The sequence below is a fragment of the Oculina patagonica genome, chromosome 14 (assembly GCF_052425735.1).
Source record: "Oculina patagonica isolate OP01 chromosome 14, crgOcupat, whole genome shotgun sequence".
NCBI classification, from domain to species: Eukaryota; Metazoa; Cnidaria; class Anthozoa; order Scleractinia; family Oculinidae; genus Oculina; species Oculina patagonica.
The window spans coordinates 6777942-6795960 of NC_135771.1; the positions used below are offsets into that span (position 1 = coordinate 6777942).

At 37.3% G+C, this 18019-nt stretch overlaps 2 protein-coding genes and 1 long non-coding RNA gene across 5 annotated transcripts in view; 1 reads left to right on the top strand and 2 right to left on the bottom strand.

Annotated features, from left to right (window-relative positions):
• Positions 1 to 18019, bottom strand: part of LOC144638204 (carbohydrate sulfotransferase 3-like) — a 76600-nt gene that overhangs the window by 54439 nt on the left and 4142 nt on the right. The gene's annotated exons all lie outside the window — the stretch shown is intronic.
• On the top strand, positions 1110 to 10459 carry LOC144638407 (uncharacterized). 3 transcript variants are annotated; one of them, XR_013567941.1, is made up of 4 exons: positions 1110 to 1201; positions 4310 to 4615; positions 5519 to 7517; positions 7597 to 10459. It is a non-coding gene; the product is annotated as an uncharacterized LOC144638407 (long non-coding RNA). The 3 variants fall into 3 exon arrangements; XR_013567940.1 differs by having other exon boundaries at positions 5519 to 10459; XR_013567942.1 differs by lacking the exon at positions 1110 to 1201 and adding an exon at positions 1399 to 1437 and having other exon boundaries at positions 5519 to 10459.
• LOC144638233 (carbohydrate sulfotransferase 10-like) lies at positions 13655 to 15565 on the bottom strand. The gene is made up of 2 exons (XM_078497446.1): positions 15059 to 15565; positions 13655 to 14551 (listed from the first exon to the last, which is right to left on the bottom strand). Exons 1-2 carry the CDS (start codon positions 15323 to 15325, stop codon positions 13751 to 13753), a joined length of 1068 nt encoding a protein of 355 aa, XP_078353572.1. The 5' UTR covers positions 15326 to 15565; the 3' UTR covers positions 13655 to 13750.

Sequence of the window (18019 nt, forward strand, 5' to 3'; positions counted from 1 at the left end):
CCCACAACAGCTCCACATTGACTAATAAGGTCCTGCACACAAACGAGGTCCGCGGGTCAGTAAAACTTAACAGCATCCCAAATCATTCCACATTTTTCCTCGATCGACTGCTCTAACTAGGCACAGTGAATCACCATGCCTGCACAACGTGAATAATTATTTTGGTAATTAGTCATATGTATTGTCTTAAAAAACAAATCTTGGCGTCGTCATTGAAAAGGCAACAGCATAAAGGAGGAATTTGCATTTGAATTCGTTTACCTAACATTCATTTAGCATAAATAAAGTATAAACATGACAGTTTAGTCATAGTTAAAAATGAGCTTATCCATCAGAAGAATTCAATGTAAAGTAAGCTGATATCATGAGAAAAGAAAGTTCTGTGTCTCCATGTAAAATGACATAATTTAATGCAATTTCTATTTTAACGCACAAAGCTTTCCGAACCGAATCGATGCGAACCGAAGAATACTCACGGTAAATTTTATTGATATAACGAAACGAGAAAGCGAGTGTACCCAGTCTAAAGACAAGAATCGCCTATAATACCACGTGCTTTAGTAGAACAAGCTAAGGCTAATCACAAAATAACTGTAAGAAAGGAAAAATTGACCTCGACTGAATCGCTTAAGCGTAAAATATGCAAATTTTGGACAATCACGAAACCGGCGCCAATATCAAAAGCTGCACACTTCCGAGCAACCTAATATCTCTCTATTCGTAAGAGTAAAAAACGAACTAAACCAAGTTTAGTGCAGGAAAGTCTATGTTTCAACGTTTTGCGAAAACCCAGGTTGTAAAACTACTCTAAAACCGAAACGGTTGAATCACAAATCCAACGATCGATCGACGAAGCGCTTCACAAAACTTGAATTCATAAACAAGTTGAAATGTTATTATTGTTTTGTACCTGGCCTTTGACTGGCTCAAACCGCAAAAGGTTGAATATCCTGTTCCCGTTCTGACCTGTGATTGGATAACGTCGTCTTAGTGGACCTGCTTTCAATCGTCGCACTGTAAACAATAGAGAAGATGATTGTTGATTGTTGTTGACTGCCTTTCGGTGTCAATATTTGCATTCGCGCCGAGTGTGTTAGCGAGATGCGAAAAAACAACCATGAGGCGGAATGTATGTGGCGTTGGATGGCAGTTATGGATGGCTGTAAAAAAACAGGCTCTGATCACATCAGTGGAAGCAAAGGTATGGAGCTGATTACTGATACTAATTACTAATAACTATGCAAAACGCACTAAAGATTACTAAGACCTTCGCTAGACACTGATAATGGCCGCAATGTTCTTTATTTTCTTGCCAGATATTTTTCAGCAGAATGTCCATCGATCTGCTGGACAGCTTTGACACCGGGTGCAGATTTGTCGAATTGTAATTCATCTCAACTCAGAGCATCCTTGACTTGCATTACACGGAGAACGAAGGTATTTCTGTCTACTTTCGACGCCTTTAAGGGGAAATAAAACTAGAAACCTCTCAGATTTAAACAACAATACCCACATCATATTTTTAGGTGAACAGATAAATAATGAGCACTCAATCCGCGAAAAGCTATTTCCCATAAAATGAACTCGCAGTATCTACTATATTTGAATTTTAATTTTAACACGGAGTCGACAAAACGCGTTATTCCACTAAACTTTCTATAAAACAGGGCAAAATATTTCTCTTTGGAAATCAAGGTCGGCTCCGAAGGCGAGCCAGCATGGCGGATCCAAGGACTGCCGCCCGTAAACGTTTTATAAAAACTACTACTACTACTACAGAATTAGCTATGATCATTTTTACAGCATCCGACATCGATGAGGTTGTTTAAATATTAAGGCATGAAACAAACACTGGCACGTCTTTAATTTACTGTAAATCGAACGACCAGTTGCAGTGTTTTCAGTTCCAGTATTTTCAGTAATTCCTCCAATGTTATCTCGCTTTTGAACGTAGCTGTGTTTAGCATAAATGTTGTTTGATGTAATGTATGTGAAATGATTCATATATGAACTGCGGATGTATGTGAAAGTGATAAATGATCATCGCAGTGAATTTCCAATATAAGGAATTGGAATAAAGAAGCCTGAAAAAAGCCTGAAAAAAAATTCAGGGCTTTAATGTTGTTTATTAATATGAAATTAATGAATATTAGGGGATTAATAGGGACATCACGACCCAAACAAGACGACTCAGATAACCTCCTGATTCAGCGAACTCTGATAACGGCGGGATATTTGTATAACTGGATAAAATGATACCTGAGATTGTCCAATTTAAGCGTTTGAGTTCGAGTAGTTGTTTTAATCAGCATTCTGGTTAACAAATTCTGGGCCAAAAATGTCTATCTTTAAACTCTAAATCGACTTGCGAACTAGAAATCTTGATAACAATAATCTTAATAATCTTTATTTGCTTAAGACGTTGAGAATCATAAACCAAAACTACACGCTCAAAAGTTTTGATAGGAAGGTTGCGTGTAAGTATATCTAAGCGGCACAAATCAGTTGCAGGCGCGCAACTTTGGCTCGTAATTTTGTACAGTATCTTTCCGTGTTCTTCCCATGCGCCGCTGTGTTTTACCGAACCAAGAGAGTATAAGTACCATTTTCTCTTGACCGAACCGAAGATCTGCAACTAATTCATACTACTACTTCACTTTTTTTAGTGTACCCAACGAGCTTGCTAAATACTCAGACACTCAGACACTCAAATAAAGTTATTCACTCACTCATTCAACCGTTAAACCACATAATGCTTGGTGTATTGTTTAACTAAAGTGTAAACAGAAACTCCATACAAAATATGCGCATTTGGCAAGATACATGTTGAACAGTTCTGAAATTAATCAAATGTGTTACGATCAGTTTTAATAGAAAGGGATGTCATGAACTTGAGACGTTATTCGCGCCTCTTTCACATAATGTAAGCTGTGAAGTATTGTGCATCCATATTCGAATGGTTAAAATATTTCTTTGTAGGAATAATATATTTTGTACGCTTTCAAAAAGGCAGCCAAGCATGTCAACTAAAATTTCTTTTTTTAATGATATATTCTCCTGTTTTGCAGAAAATAATTCTCAGTTTTGCTGCAAATAAGAGAACATCGAAAGCTTTCTTGCAATTCACTTTTTGTTTTAAACCAGTCTTTTGTTAAATTCATTTTTATTTTTTACTTATTTCTAGTAGGTTCTGTGTAGCTAGTAGCATTCTAAGTAGTTTATATAGTTTACATTACGTATATATTTTTAATTTCAGTTTTTAATTTGTAAATAAGCGCTGATGAAAGTATCTTACATTGTCATATCGGCGCTACACAAGCTTATTATTACTGTTAACCACACTTGATAGAACAGAGACTCAAAATAAAAGTGGTTGACAATATTAATCATATGCTATGAGTATCTAAGAAATAAGAGAAAGTTAAATAATAAATGAATAACAAGTTTGTAATAGTTCAACTTAATAATATAATAGTTTAACTTAGTAAACAAGATTGGTATCCATTTAAAGCTATCTTGGAAACGTTTTGTTTTAGTTTCTTGACAGTGATCTTGCAGATAATGTTGTTAGTTTAAATCGCTCAGTAATTACCTTAACTTTTAATGTTTGCGTTATTTTTATTTTATTTACTTTACAAACGTACGTTTTTTAACGAGCTCACTAGCTCTTAGTCACTGCAGGCTCAAATAAAACATTGACCTATTGATTGACTTATATTGACAATGATTGACAATGTATTTGAGTGACAATACCTGTATATTTCTCGATGCACTAAGTAAACCTATTTTTATTCAAAGAAAACACATCATATACGTTCCACACTTGATTAAGTCCCCACCCATCCCTTTATAGGTGATGCACCCCTCAGATTTGGCAAACTTCAGATGCACAAAAGGCGATTGATCTTGTTCAAAATGGCACGTGTGCATGAATATGTTGCATAAACGAAACAACAATGACAATAGTTCTGACAGTTCTAGAAATGTTAGTCAATGGAATTCTCTTCTTAAGTTAAAGAGGCATTTTTGAATTATTGGTTTAAGAAGCAAGAAATAAAGTTTTCTTTACACTTGCATGAACTGCTTTAATTTTTAACGCCAATCGTCTAATATTAAGCCAAAATTCTGGCAATGTTATCTTAATTACTGTAACGAAGAAGCATGATACTAAAATCCATTCCACTTGTTTCTCACAAGGCTACTACGCCATCCCCCACGCTGCATTTCTTTCTTGTGTTTTGTTGGAAATGAAGTAAATGGAAGTGAAAATGAAAGATTCTGTGCTGAGTTACCATCGTTGTTTACCCAGGTATCCCCGTGCCAGTGGCACTCAGTAACCTTTCAAGTAAGATAAGTGAAAACGAGCTGAACTTGAAGTGGAGTAAGCCTGGTGACAGTGGAACACCGCTAATAGATTGCATGGTTTACCAAAGACCTCTGAATAAATATGACTCAGTTCGTTCCCGATTGGAGCTGCGTGAAGTGGGTCAGTAAAGAGGAATTTGATGCAGCTGGAGTGGACACAGGCTATAGTACGAATTTACAGCGAATATCAACAAGTGTGACGAGGGCTCAAAAGAAGAATTGGTCGTCAATAGAGTGAACGTTTTTGTAGGTAAGCCTACTGGCTACTGTCGAGAAGAACATACATTTGAAATTAAGTTCATTGAAATGCCAGTTTATGTATTGTTTTAGACATCCAATAAAGGATAAAAAATTAATTCTTGATAATAAAATAATGCAAATGTGCAAACGGAAACAGTCGAGACTTGGAGAAAAAGTCAGGCAAATTTCAAAATATAACAGAAAAATACGGAGAACAAGAACAACTTGAGCTTAAGCTTTGCAGGATAAACAACAAATAATGAGAATAGTGCCCTTTTACCACTGGGAGAAGAGGGGCAATAATTTCTTGCGGTATCTCACTTGTGCAACTTCATGTCGTAAAAACCGCCTAACAGAATTGCATCAATCTTCGCCAAAAAAGAGCCAAACCATTTTTCTTCAAACTGTAAGAAAATTAATATTAAAATTTCTGGTTATATAAAGCTAGCTTTGCTTAAAATTAGGGGGATGCCATTTATCGTTGCTATAAAATAATAAATAAATAAATAAATGTCTTAATTGAGCACTCCCCCAATGGGGCCTTTTAGGGCCAATGTAAATAAACACTGAAACAAATATTGTAAATGAACATTACATGGCAATAAGGAACAAGGTAATTGTATGGTATAAGATAATGCTATGGTAATTGGGAACAAGTGAAACTACAACCTTGTTATATGTCATCAGTCAGAAGGCTATTTCTGCCTAAGGCTTTACAAAAAACACTTGCCAGGTTTGACAGGCCGCTCTTCCCAAATCACAATCAAATCACTGCGGAACGGAATATTAAAAGCAGAAAAAAAAAACACTGAATACACTGACTTCGCTGAGCCGATCTCAAATTCAGAAATGTCTTACGTAAAATACAAATTGCTTTTACGAATCAGCTTTAGCCAATAACTTTATTTTTCAGGTGAATATCCAGAAGAGACAAGCTTTCTTGGATTCCCAATGAACTCATTTCAAGCCAGGATTGACGCCTTATGAGCAAAGGTAGTTATCATAAATTCATTTATTAGACTCACATAGAAGGCCATCAATTAAAAAAGATGCCAATTCTATCCTTTGCCATGAGATATTCCCCGATATTGTTAAAGTTTCGCTTCTTTACTTTATATATTACTGTTAGATCAAAGGCCACGAAGTTGTTAGTAATTTACGTTCTGTCAATTGTCAACCTCTTAGAATAAAGACTTTTAATTTTGCAGTGTCAATAAGGCCCGTTTACTGCACAATCAAATAATCCTTTTTCCATAGACGAAAGCGTTAGAAACTTTAGCATATTTATGCTGAACTTAAGAGATCTTGAAGGCTTGAGGTCCAGGCATTAAGCGGAGTATTGTAGTACATTCAAAAACATAACTGATTTTAGACCGAATAGTTTACAGCAAACTTCATTCAATATGACCATTGTTTTTAGCTGTGTTAACCAAAGTAACAGAACAATAGTACAACAGAGCAATAGACAAGAAAAGACAATCTATTTATTGTGACCAATTTAATGGAAACGTCGGAGGTTATCCTCTCCTCATTAAGGACGTTTCTATCGCACTTAGTGTTGAAGGATATTCAATGTTTAAATGCTTTGAGAAAGGCAGACAGGAAGGTTTGCACTGCCAAAATTTATACATAAGTCATCTTATGCTACTGTTCTTACACGTTGTCATAGCTTACCATTCGGCAGGTGCTATACCTATCGTAAGATAAGTTGTGCTCATCGCTACATGATTAAAAGGCATGTCAGTCGGGAAACATTCCCATCATTTTCGTAACGTCGGCAAGCAGAGTCGAAAAGTCATTCCTGAAGGCCCCGTTTCTCCATTTTGGTAACTCGCAACTTCTCACTTCTAAGGCCATTTATAAATATAAAATACAACCAGATGCAGATTAAACGTATTTCCCACGACTTTCAGGCAGAGGAACACCGATTAATTACGTCCTCTGGGTTCCACGAGCTTCTATTCAATGTGATGTTTGGAAACTAAACTTGCTCATTACCTTAACCCTCGGACGTACAAGCAAATTTATACCCTCACTATGGTACAATGTTTTCGTTCTACAAACACGTAGCCAATAATTTTGCACTGAGTAGAAAGCCCTTAACTTATTCGACATTACATAATTTTTGTTGGCTGTGACGACATATGACATCACATGAAGTGTTATAGCCGCCATCTTGGATCTGCCATCTTGAATTTCACCATTTCTTAGAAAGCAAGAAAATAACTGAAACTGATACAAAATCAAGCCAAAATAAATGCTTATGGAATATAAAATTCAGCAAATCGTACAATTTTTTTTGAAAAGACTAAAACAAATAAAGAAAAAAGACAAAATTGCCGATTTTTGGCCAGCTCCGCTTGTAATTTTGACGTTGCCATGGCAACGTCAAAAATCATGAACACATCGTTGACATACCAAAATTTCTTCAAGGGATGAATGAACAGCTACTTAGAGTTTCAGAATTATGGAGTAAATTTTCTTTTCAAAATTTCGGAAAAAACGTTTCTCGCCCCTTCCGTCTGAGAATTAAATGTTTACTTTAGTTTGTCTCGCGTGTACTTGTCCAGTACCGTTTGAAAGAAATGTCGATGTCTACAATATCTTTCGCACGCGTCTTCCTATGAAATTTACTCCAACCGTCTTTGAATTCTTAATCTCCAAACCTTTGTACTATTTCAAGGTCCGTTCAGTAAAGGGATAGTTTCACAGTTCGGCGCCTCTCCAAGCTATGACGTGAGCAAACTCAATTTCATTTCGGGTACGATTAGATAACTCTTGCGTGTGTCCATAACAAAACCTTTTGGCCAAAAGAACTCGCTGTTCAAAGAACTCAATGTTCAAGTGGACAGACAAACGTATGCACTGCTAAAAGCTGAGTTTTATAAAATTATCGCCTAGTATTGGTATACGTACTATTTGGTGCTTTACCTATCGCAAGGTGTCTTGAGCACATCGCAACTTCATTTCAAAACATTATCAATCGCCAAGTTAACATGTACTTGGGAAGTCAAAAAGGTCCCATTGAAGCATTTCTGTCATTCTTGTAACGTCGCAAGCAGAGTCGAAAAGTCATTCGCGTTAAGTCCTCGACTTTGGTAAGTCGCCATTCATTCGTATCAATTCCTCTTCTAAGGCCATTTATAAATACAAAAGACATCCGGCTGCAGATTGAACATATTTTCCACGACTTTGTAGGCAAAAGAACTTCAATTATACGCCGCAAAAGACGTTTTTCTGTAGGAATACAGTATTGGTCTTTCATTGAGAAAACTTGTGCTTGGAGAGTCACACAATACCTATAAAAACATTTCTGTAACTTTCGTAACGTCACCGGTAGAGTTGAAAAGTTATTCCTGAAGGTGTCGTTCCTCGACTTAATTTATTCTTCTTTCGTTCGAATCAATTCCTCTTTTATGATCATTTTATACAACAGACACCCAAATGCAGATTAAACATATTTTCCACGGCTTTGCAGGCAGAAGAACATCGAAATGCTGACTGTACTGTTACAACTGTAGGGATCTTGCAGAGAGTTATGAAATTGTTCTGGTAAATATAGGGATATGAAAAAATATGGGATTTATCGGGTCATTTGAAGCCCTGTGACATCACTGCAGAAACCGAGCCAGCACTTTAATCATGATGCAGCTAAACATTTGCAAAAACCCGCGGATTTCTTTCATTTTTGTAACGTCACAAGCTGTGTCGAAGAGTCATTCCTGAAGCCGTCGTTTCTCGACTTTGGTAAGTCGCCATTCATTCGTATCAATTCCTCTTCAAAGACCATCGCCTGGCATTAGTTGACATACTATCTGGTGCTTTACCTATCGCAAGATGTCTTGAGCACATCGCAACTGCATTTCAAAACATTATCAATCGCCAAGTTAACATGTACTTGGGAAGTCAAAAGGGTCCCATTGAAGCATTTCTGTCATTCTTGTAACGTCGCAAGCAGAGTCGGAAAATCATATTTAAAATGGTCGTTCGTCGGCTTTTGTAAGTCGCCATTCATTCGTATCAATTCCTCTTCTAAGGCCATTTATAAATACAAAAGACATCCATCCGGCTGCAGACTATTTCCACGACTTTGTAGGCAGAAGAACCTTAATTATACACCCAAAAGACGTTTTTCTGTCGGAATACAGTATTGGTATTTCATTGAGCAAACTTGTGCTTGAAGAGTCACACAATACCTATAAAAACATTTCTGTCGATAACTTTCGTAACGTAGATTTGAAAAGTTATTCCTGAAGGTGTCGTTCCTCAATGTAATCTAGTCTCCTTTCGTTCGTTTCAATCCCTCTTTTATGATCATTTAATGCAAAAGACATCCGGATGCAGATTAAACATATTTTCCACGGCTTTTCAGGCAGCAGAACATTGAAATGCTGATTGTACTGCATAGGGCTTGTTGTCTTTGTGAAAATTTACTAAATTAGACGTAACTAAAGAGCCTGCCTCTTTCCTTTCTGTTTTAATGACGTTACAACTGTAGAGTTCTGACAAAGCATTATGAAACTGTAAATATAGGGATATCTAAAATGTCAACTTGGCAATGCAGTAATGTAAAATAGGCGGTACCTAAACGTGAAACTCGACGTGAATTTTGCAGTGCAGAAAAGTGAATTAATTGGGAATGGAGAAACGTGCATTTTGCGGAGTATCAAGAGGTAAAAACTTAAACGTGAAATTGGCAGTAAAAAACGTGAAATTGCCATTGCGCGAACGTGAACTTGTCAGTGGAAAGACAAGAAATTGACAGTACAGAAACGTTAAATTGGCTTTGTAGACACGTGCAACTGGCAGTGCAGAAATAACGGAAAATTTCAAATTGGCAGTGCACAGAAATGTCAAATTGGAAGTGCAGAAACTTGAAATTTACAATGTGGGAATATGAACTTGGCGGTTAAGAAACGTGAAATTGGCAGGACAGTAAAGTGTACTTTGCAGTGCAGAAATTGGCATTGTAGAAACGTGAAATTAACAGTATAAACATGAAATTGGCAGTACAGAAACGTTAAATTGGTTGTGTAGAAACGTGCAATTGGCAGTGAGGAAATGTGAAATTTGCAGTGCAGGAATTGAATACCATGGCAGAAAATTTCAAAATGACAATGCAAAACTTGAAATTGCCATTGCGCGAACGTGAACTTGTCAGTGGAGAGACAAGAAATTGAAAAGTACTGAAACGTTAATTTGGCTTTGTGCACACGTGCAACTGGCAGTGCAGAAATAACAGAAAATTTCAAATTGGCTGTGCACAGAAATGTCAAATTGGAAGTGCAGAAACTTGAAATTTGCAATGTGGGAATATGAACTTGGCGGTTAAGAAACGTGAAATTGGCAGGACAGTAAAGTGTACTTTGCAGTGCAGAAATTGGCATTGTAGAAACGTGAAATTAACAGTATAAACATGAAATTGGCAGTACAGAAACGTTAAATTGGTTGTGTAGAAACGTGCAATTGGCAGTGAGGAAATGTGAAATTTGCAGTGCAGGAATTGAATACCATGGCAGAAAATTTCAAAATGACGATGGAAAACTTAAAATTGACAATGCGGGAATGTGAACTTGGAAGCGAAAAAAAAAAAGAGAAATTGGCAGTACAGAAAAGTGAACTTTGCAGTGCAGAAATTGGCAAAGTAAAGACGTGAAATTGGCGCTCCAGAAATGTTAAATTGACAATGAGGGAACGTAAACTGGACAGTGCAAAAATTAAGTGAAATTGACAGTGTAAGAACATGAAATTGACTGTGTATTAATAAGAAGTTGGCAGTGCAACAAAGTCGGAAATATTGGCAGTGAAGAAATATGAAAAATGCTAGTGCAGAAACGTGAGATTTTTACCTGGTATAAATAAATAATTTTTTTAAAAAAATGTACTAAAAAAGATTGTAATAAAAAAGTTTCGATTACATGTATCCATGTGTTTTCATCGTGATTCCGAATCACAAAGGCGGGTTGGGAGAACTCAAACGTTCTGTTAAGGCATTGGTTTCCATAAACTACTTTGATTTTTTCGCATACCCCTCCCTTGAGTTAATCGATCTCAGAGACTCAAAGGATGTGACGGGGCCGTTACATTGACGGTATAATGTATAATGAGGGTCCTGAAGGGGTAAAATGGGAGCTGGGATTTGCCTCTTTTTGGGCTGGGAAAATGGGATTCGTGCACTGGGACTGGGATTTTACCACTGGAAATGGGAAAAAACACTTTGAAAAATGGGAATGGAATTTCACTTCTTTGTGAAAATAAAGTAAAAAACAGGTCTCCACGGACTCCCCATGTGCCTTGTGGTCGCCGGCGTCGCATTAGCGCCTTCAAATTATATTTTTTTTTCTCACAAGCATGTATTTAAAGGATTTACCCTTTTTTAAAAAAGAGCTGATCGGAGGGTTTTTTAAAATTTGTTTTCAGCATTAATTTTGTTTAAGGCTCCAATGCTCTCATTTAATTCAACAAAATTGTCAGGTCAGACATGTCAAGGTCGTAGTTTTCGTCACTGGCACGATCGTCGTCTTTGGTGGTGCGATGTCGTGATAATCTTCCATAACCGGCGGAGCAGGGGGAAGGGGAGCTGTGGCCCCCCGAAACGAAAATTTGGCGGGTGCACGCAGCCCCCCCACGTTTTGGTGCAAAAAATATCGCAATAGCGTAAAATAGGTTTGTCAAGCAATTCCGTCTCGTGAGTGAGGTGAAACATCTTTGAAACTTCCTTGGACATCCTTGGAAAACTTCGTTTACCTTCATAATAGTTCCAAAAATGATCGGAAACGTTTGTATAGACTTCGAACAACAATCGGAGATTCATCGGAAATCTGCGGTGTAAGAAAAACTCCAACAACAAAAGGTTGATAGAACGGAAAAAAATTGCTCCAATATGATAACCTGTCGAGTATTTTTGGGACAGTCTCAGCCCCCCCCACCCCCCCCCCCCCCTCCACGTTCCAAAACGCTACGCGCCGCCGCCTCTGTCTTCGACACCGTTGTTTAGAGGTATTGTGTCAGAGAGTCCATCCTCGGAGACCCAGGGGCAGTTAGTGGGGCGAAACGAAGGACTAAATCGGGCAGAAATCGTAGCGACGAAAGTTTTCAAGCACGGCACGAAGTGCACTTCGTGCCTTGAAAACTTTCGCTACGATTTCTGCCCGATTTATTCCTTCTTTTCGCCCCACTAACTGCCCCTGGGTCTCCGAGGATGTAGAGTCGTGAACGACAAATATTTCTGCAACTTTTTACAGTGGCTAACAGTACTGGCGGTTTCGAGTCTTCGCGATTCTCTTCAGCTGTTGAGGTAGAAATGTGTTCTCAATTCTATTCCCGGCAGTAGAATGTTTTGTGACCTTTTTATAGATAGACCGTTAGGGTTGAGGATCGAATGTGAATCCTTTAAAAACATAGACTGGCGACCACAAGGCACATGGGGAGTGCAGACCTGTCTTTTACTTTATTTTTTTGTTTATGAACTGGGATTTCGACCAAAATTATCCTGGGAACTGGGATTTGGACCAAAATTGGGCTGGGAACTGAGATTTAGGACCCCCCTTCAGGACCCTCTATAATTACTAAGGATGATTTTAACAGACGCGTGCACATAGGGCTGAATTATATCTTACTTTACATGTGTATATAGAGGGTCTTGAAGGGCGGGGGGTTGTTAAAAATCTCATTTCCCATCATTAGTCTAGCTACTCCCTGAAATCTCCCTTCGGTGCCAGGCGCAGGAGGAACGAGTCCAGAATAACTTGCGTACGCATGCTCAGAAATCCGTCATCCCCCCACCCCAAAAAAAGCGGGGGGGGGGGGGGGGGAGAAACCAAATCATATACAACAAATCCTTTGGAAACGCGCACGCACAGATGATAAATTCAAAAATTTAGTACTTGTGGAGTGATTGATTGGTTTGCTTTGAGCATGCACGTGCAAGTTATCCTGGACTTTCCCTTCTCTCACCTTGGTTCAACCCCTTTATAGGGCGCAGAATTTTCAGTTCAGGGACTGGACTATCCAAAATAATGTTTTTATTTCTGCTAGTTATTATCACTAATGCTGTTGAGAACATCACTTTTCATTTGTTCGTTTGTCGTGTAGAGAATTAGAAATTTTTAGTGGCTTAAACTGAAGCTTTCAAGTTTTTCTTCCTTATAATAATAATAATAATAATAATAATAATGGCACTTCGGGCAGTATATCCACAGAGTGGCTCTTCGCCTGCCCGATCCTAACTAAATTTACAGATGTAAAAGTTTAAAAAATATCTAAGAATTTATATTTACATGAAAACGAGATAAAATTGTATTAAAACGATATAAGAACTAATTATGTGAATTATAGTATATAAAACAAAACAAAAAAAAATACTTAAGACATGCTAAAAAGTTAAAAATTCAAATGTTCTAAAACTCTCTTACCTATCAATACCCTGACTGAATACAACCTTAACTATGAAACTGGGGAATATCACTTGGGGGAAATTATCTGTTGGCCCACCAATAAATTGTCCGCATGATCTCATCGGACAAAACACAATGCGTTTTACAAAATCAGACGACGGGTATCAGACATAACACACGGATTAGTTTTCCCATTTGATATCCGTGGCCCCATTTTTTAGAGGAGTGCAAAACACAGTCATTTTTTAAGGTCTATCTTGCTAATCAAATCACAGTGTTAAAAATGAGAAATTATTCGAAGGCTAATAAAATTAATAAACCCCCTTCTGGCTTGCTGTTATATTGAAGGATAGTGCCCTTGACTGATAGATTGTCATCAAAATTTCACAGTTACTTTCGAAGCTTCCTTTCTTGGCCAACTGTTCATTTTTGGACAATTTTTAGCCTCGGGCATTCTCCTTCAATATACCATGCAGCCGTCGAAAAAGCTGTATCACGGCTGTATCACGTTATGTGTTTATACCAATCGTGCGCGAAAAATATTTTATGAATTTCAACCATTGATACGGCTTCAATACAGAACACCACCCGAATCAAAAAAGATACACGAATGCATTAAAATACAATATTTGGTGATAAAATTGAGTTCAACATCTTGTAAAAAAGGTACTTTAATATCTCAAAACTGCTGTTATAAGATAACAACATGTGCTATAAATGTATAACTGAAGATTTTTGAAACGCAACGTTTACGACGAACCTAACAAGTTTGCCAAGGGCCCGGGAAAAGGATAGCCAAACGCTTCGAAACTGCCTTGATACACATGCCAAAGGCGCTTTATCCAATCTTTTGGTATCTGTGAGTAGTACTGTACTAGTTCATCTTTAGTTTTTGCTGGAATAATCTTTGGAAATTTCAGCTGAGTTAAGTTGGCTTGCTCAAGGACATACTTAGAGTCCTCTTCTAGATTTTCATAATGCCCTATAAAGTCATACTTAATGTCGCAAAACCCGCATATATCCTCATAAGTCTTCCAGTGCCAATCTTCTTTTTCACCTCCATTTATTATGTACTCTACGAATTCTGGCCACTTCACACCGTAACCACTCTGCAGATCTGCCTGGGAAGCGTTGGGCCTAAAGTTTTGAATAATCTTTCTCCCATACACTGTGATGTAGGGATCTTTGTCAACTGGTCTCGGATGCACATATTTATCTTTGTACGCCGATAAAAGCCGCTCAAAAGGTTCTCGTACAAACATGAATTTGTAGAAATTTTGAAGCATTTGCTGTGCTTTTTCTGGTGGAAACTGGTTCACAGTAGGGCCATACGCCCCAGATCCCCCCAACAGGGGCATCCATTGACGGGTTGCAACTTTTGGTACGAGGCAGAACATCACTTCGTATTTGTCAAACACGTAGAGGTGCTCTAGAGCCTCCTTACTCGGTTCTTTATGCGTTCTGTTTTCACAGAAATGTCTCAGTCGTTGTTTTTGTTCGAGGTCTCTCTTGCCAGCTTCTCCGCCTTTGTAAGCAGCCGCTTCGTTTCCCTTCAAAACGATAATAATTAAAAAAATTAAATGACTTCTTCATCAACGTTCCCAGGGTTTTCGCACCTTTTTCTGCTAAAAGGACCAGGGGACTAGGTTATGATATCTCCAGGTAGGTGATTTCTGGTTTAATAGACTAATCAAGTTTGAATAGACCACTCTTTATGGTGCTGAGCGCTCGTCTCCTACCGATGTGGCCTGGGTTTGATTCCCAGACCCGGCTTCTTTTGTGGGTTGAGATTGTTGTTGGTTCTCGTCCTTGCTCCGAGTGTTTTTCTGGGTTCTCCGGTTTTCCTTTACCACACAAACCAACACTTCTAAATTCCAATTCGTTCAGGAATACACGGCCCCACAAGCTACAAGCTTTAAACATTGCCGTGTCTAAATAAAAGTAATTTATTTATTTATTTACTTATTTTTTTTATTTTTTTATTCCTCAACTAAATGTCGAAAGTAACTATTACGTTTGTCAGTACTTTCTGAATTGCTGAAAGTTTGTTTACTCACTTTTAATCTGGTTTTGTCCGTGGTGGGGTCACTTTTTGCTTCAGATGCTGATAACGCAATGTCGTTTCTTGCCTCTAATCTGGTTTGGGTCATGCTGGGGTTATTTTTCACTTCAGATGTCGGTAACTCAAAGTCGTTTCTTGCCTCTCCTTTTGGCATCTTTTCCCTCATCATCTCATTTCTTTGGCTCTTATATATAACAATTATTACGAGAATAAAAATAACAACAGCGACGACCACTTTGGGGTTTTTTGATGCTCTCATCATCTTCACTATTTGAAGCAAAATAACTTGATTAATTTTGTGAGACAGAAGCTAGTAAAAACAGATTTGATCACCAAACAAACAAACGAACAAACTCTCTTGACTTTATACTCAACTTGAAGCGTTAAGTTCTAACACAACAAGCAAACGTCAAAAACATAATATAATTATACTTTAGATAGAACAACAATACAACAAGAAAATATAAACAACCAATTGGCTAAAATATTAAAACTTGCTAAATCTTAATTAGTCTAAGAGGAAAAGTGCTTGTTATCCTTTGAGGATTTAACAAGAAAAAATAAACTAAAAATTAACAAATAAAAAATATCTACAACTTAAAGGGTGCTTAGATTGATTATGTTCTCAATGCACATAGCCAAAATATACATAATCTGATTTAAGCCTTACAAGTTAAATTTACGAAATTGAAAGACAGCTCCAAAGAAATACTTTGGAGATGAGAAGTTGATGAACGATAACATATAATCTCTAGGTATCTTTTTGCCCTTCTTGTAACTATCTATCCGCATTTTGGTTACGGCTACTCTTTACCCTTGATCGACATTCATTGTTTTCCTTTGATAAGGCTCCAACCAACAACCACAGACAAAAATGTTGGGAAGTCTGCACTTTTGTAAGTTTGCATTTTTGTTCTTCCCCTTTCCTCCCTTATTCAAAGTTAAGCTAACAGCAACCTTACTCTACCCATATTGTAAAGTGAGGTTCTAGCATTGATAGGGGAGCGAGGGAGGGGTGAGGGGGGGTCTAAAACAGTACAGGAAGTGGTACCATTACGTTGAATTCCGCAAAACTCAATGTAATCGAGTATATTTTAACAACCTTTCCAACTACTTTTGTCTGTGGCTGCAACTTCCTTTCTATATGACATAGAGGCTGAATTTGTTGCTTCTGGTTGATGGATCAACTTTATCTGCTTGATGCTTTTAAGCAAGTAGGCCTCGAATGCTTTTGCAAAATTGCAACGTGCTAAACAAGGGCTTAACCTGCTCTGAAAAGGTGAAAAATCAAATGTAGTTTTACCTAATTTAGTAATTCGCAATGGTAAACCAATAGTATTAATATTTGTAAACCGAAAGTGTCTCATGGCTCTAAAGCACTACTTGTACTTTTGTTATTTGATAAATTAACTTAAAGTGTTTTAAAATTTAAAGATTATACTGCAAATAATGAGATAAAAGAAGAAACATCCAAGTTCTCCCGTCACTACAATTTATCTTGCTTAAGAGTGTACTTCTAAAGTTATTTTGCATACTTTGATATGCATAGCATCTGGTATTATTTGGTCATCAACAAATGTGTCATAACTACTTTCGAACAATTTTAACAAACAACTTCAAAATTTCACAGCTTTGCAAGAGAGTCGAAAAGCTGGAGGATTGTCGTCACAGAAGCGCTATTGTAGATATTTATTAAGTATAAAATTTAATAAAGATCATAGCCACCTCATTTCAATTCCTAGATAAATTGTTATTTTCGGATGGGCAAAAACAACAGATATCGTTTAACCGAGATAAAGATAATTTAAAATGGAAGCTTACTCTAGCTTATAAACTTCAGCACACACAGCAATTTTCTCCTCGTTAATACGATTGTTTATATTTACAGTGTTAATTCTTTGGTTTAGTGTCCGAAAACTTTGTGCGTTTAACTGATTTAAGGCGGAATTATTGGTCAGGGGTTATACATGATCACACACAATTTTACCGCTTATTCACTGATATCTGCCAAATTAACAGTAAATTCTTCGGTTGTGACCGAAAAGTTTGTGCGTATTGAGATAATGCGGCTTGTCTGGCTTTGTTAAACATGATTTTATCCAGTGAATTATCCTATAAAATGTCCTGCCAGTTGTCAAAATTTACTATCATAACATTATATTATCAGCATGTTTGTAAGCTGTTCGTTGTATCGGTGCCAACTCGTTTCGACTGTAAAGTCCTTTCGCTTTATATAAACACCGTATTGATGTATATTAAAAGCACAATGAAAAGAAGTGAAACGTATCTCTTAATACTCCAGCTCAGCGTGTTTTAATGTTTCCCATTGATAAACTACATTTAAGCTTAATGATAACTTCGGCGATATCGGTCGTTCGATTAAAAGCAAAATTAAGGGTTTTGTTTGGTTGATACCTAAACATCTTGCTTAAATCACGTCATCAAGGTGGGTGTTGTAAAAAAGATAGTTTTTAAATATGACGCAAAATGTTTTGTTAAACGGTTACTGTAGGCCGTCCTTCGATCCGCCATGTTGGCTCGCCTTCAGGGCCGCATTCTTAACGATTCCCAAATAAAAATATAAATCCGCATGGATTAACGAAATAAGTCACTATACATAGAATATACGTTTTCACATCCTTTTCTGCTGATGTGGGTATAGTTGTTTAAATCTGAGAGGATTTTTAGCCTTAATTTTCCCAAAAGCCGTCCAAAATACTAAGAAAGAAAGATCTTCATTCTTCGCATAATGCAAGCCAATGTTGCGCTGAGACTGGAAATTGCGATCGGATCTATTGTAATACTGAAGCTGTCTATCAGTGGACTTTATGCTTCAAGGTAAAACTCAAGTTATTTGTCTCACTGACAACTGTTACCTCTTTCATTCGGTGATGAATATTTTTATACTTAAAGGCTGCGGTACAGTCCACGAAAATATTGCAGCCATCATTACTGT

Bases quoted from the DNA above. Each gene is read 5' to 3' on its own strand.
- LOC144638233 (XM_078497446.1), bottom strand. From the start codon at position 15,325: ATGATGAGAGCATCAAAAAACCCCAAAGTGGTCGTCGCTGTTGTTATT. The intron at 14,552-15,058 runs GTGAGTAAACAA...ATCGTTTTGAAG, and splicing joins CGGACAAAACCAGATTAAAA to GGAAACGAAGCGGCTGCTTA.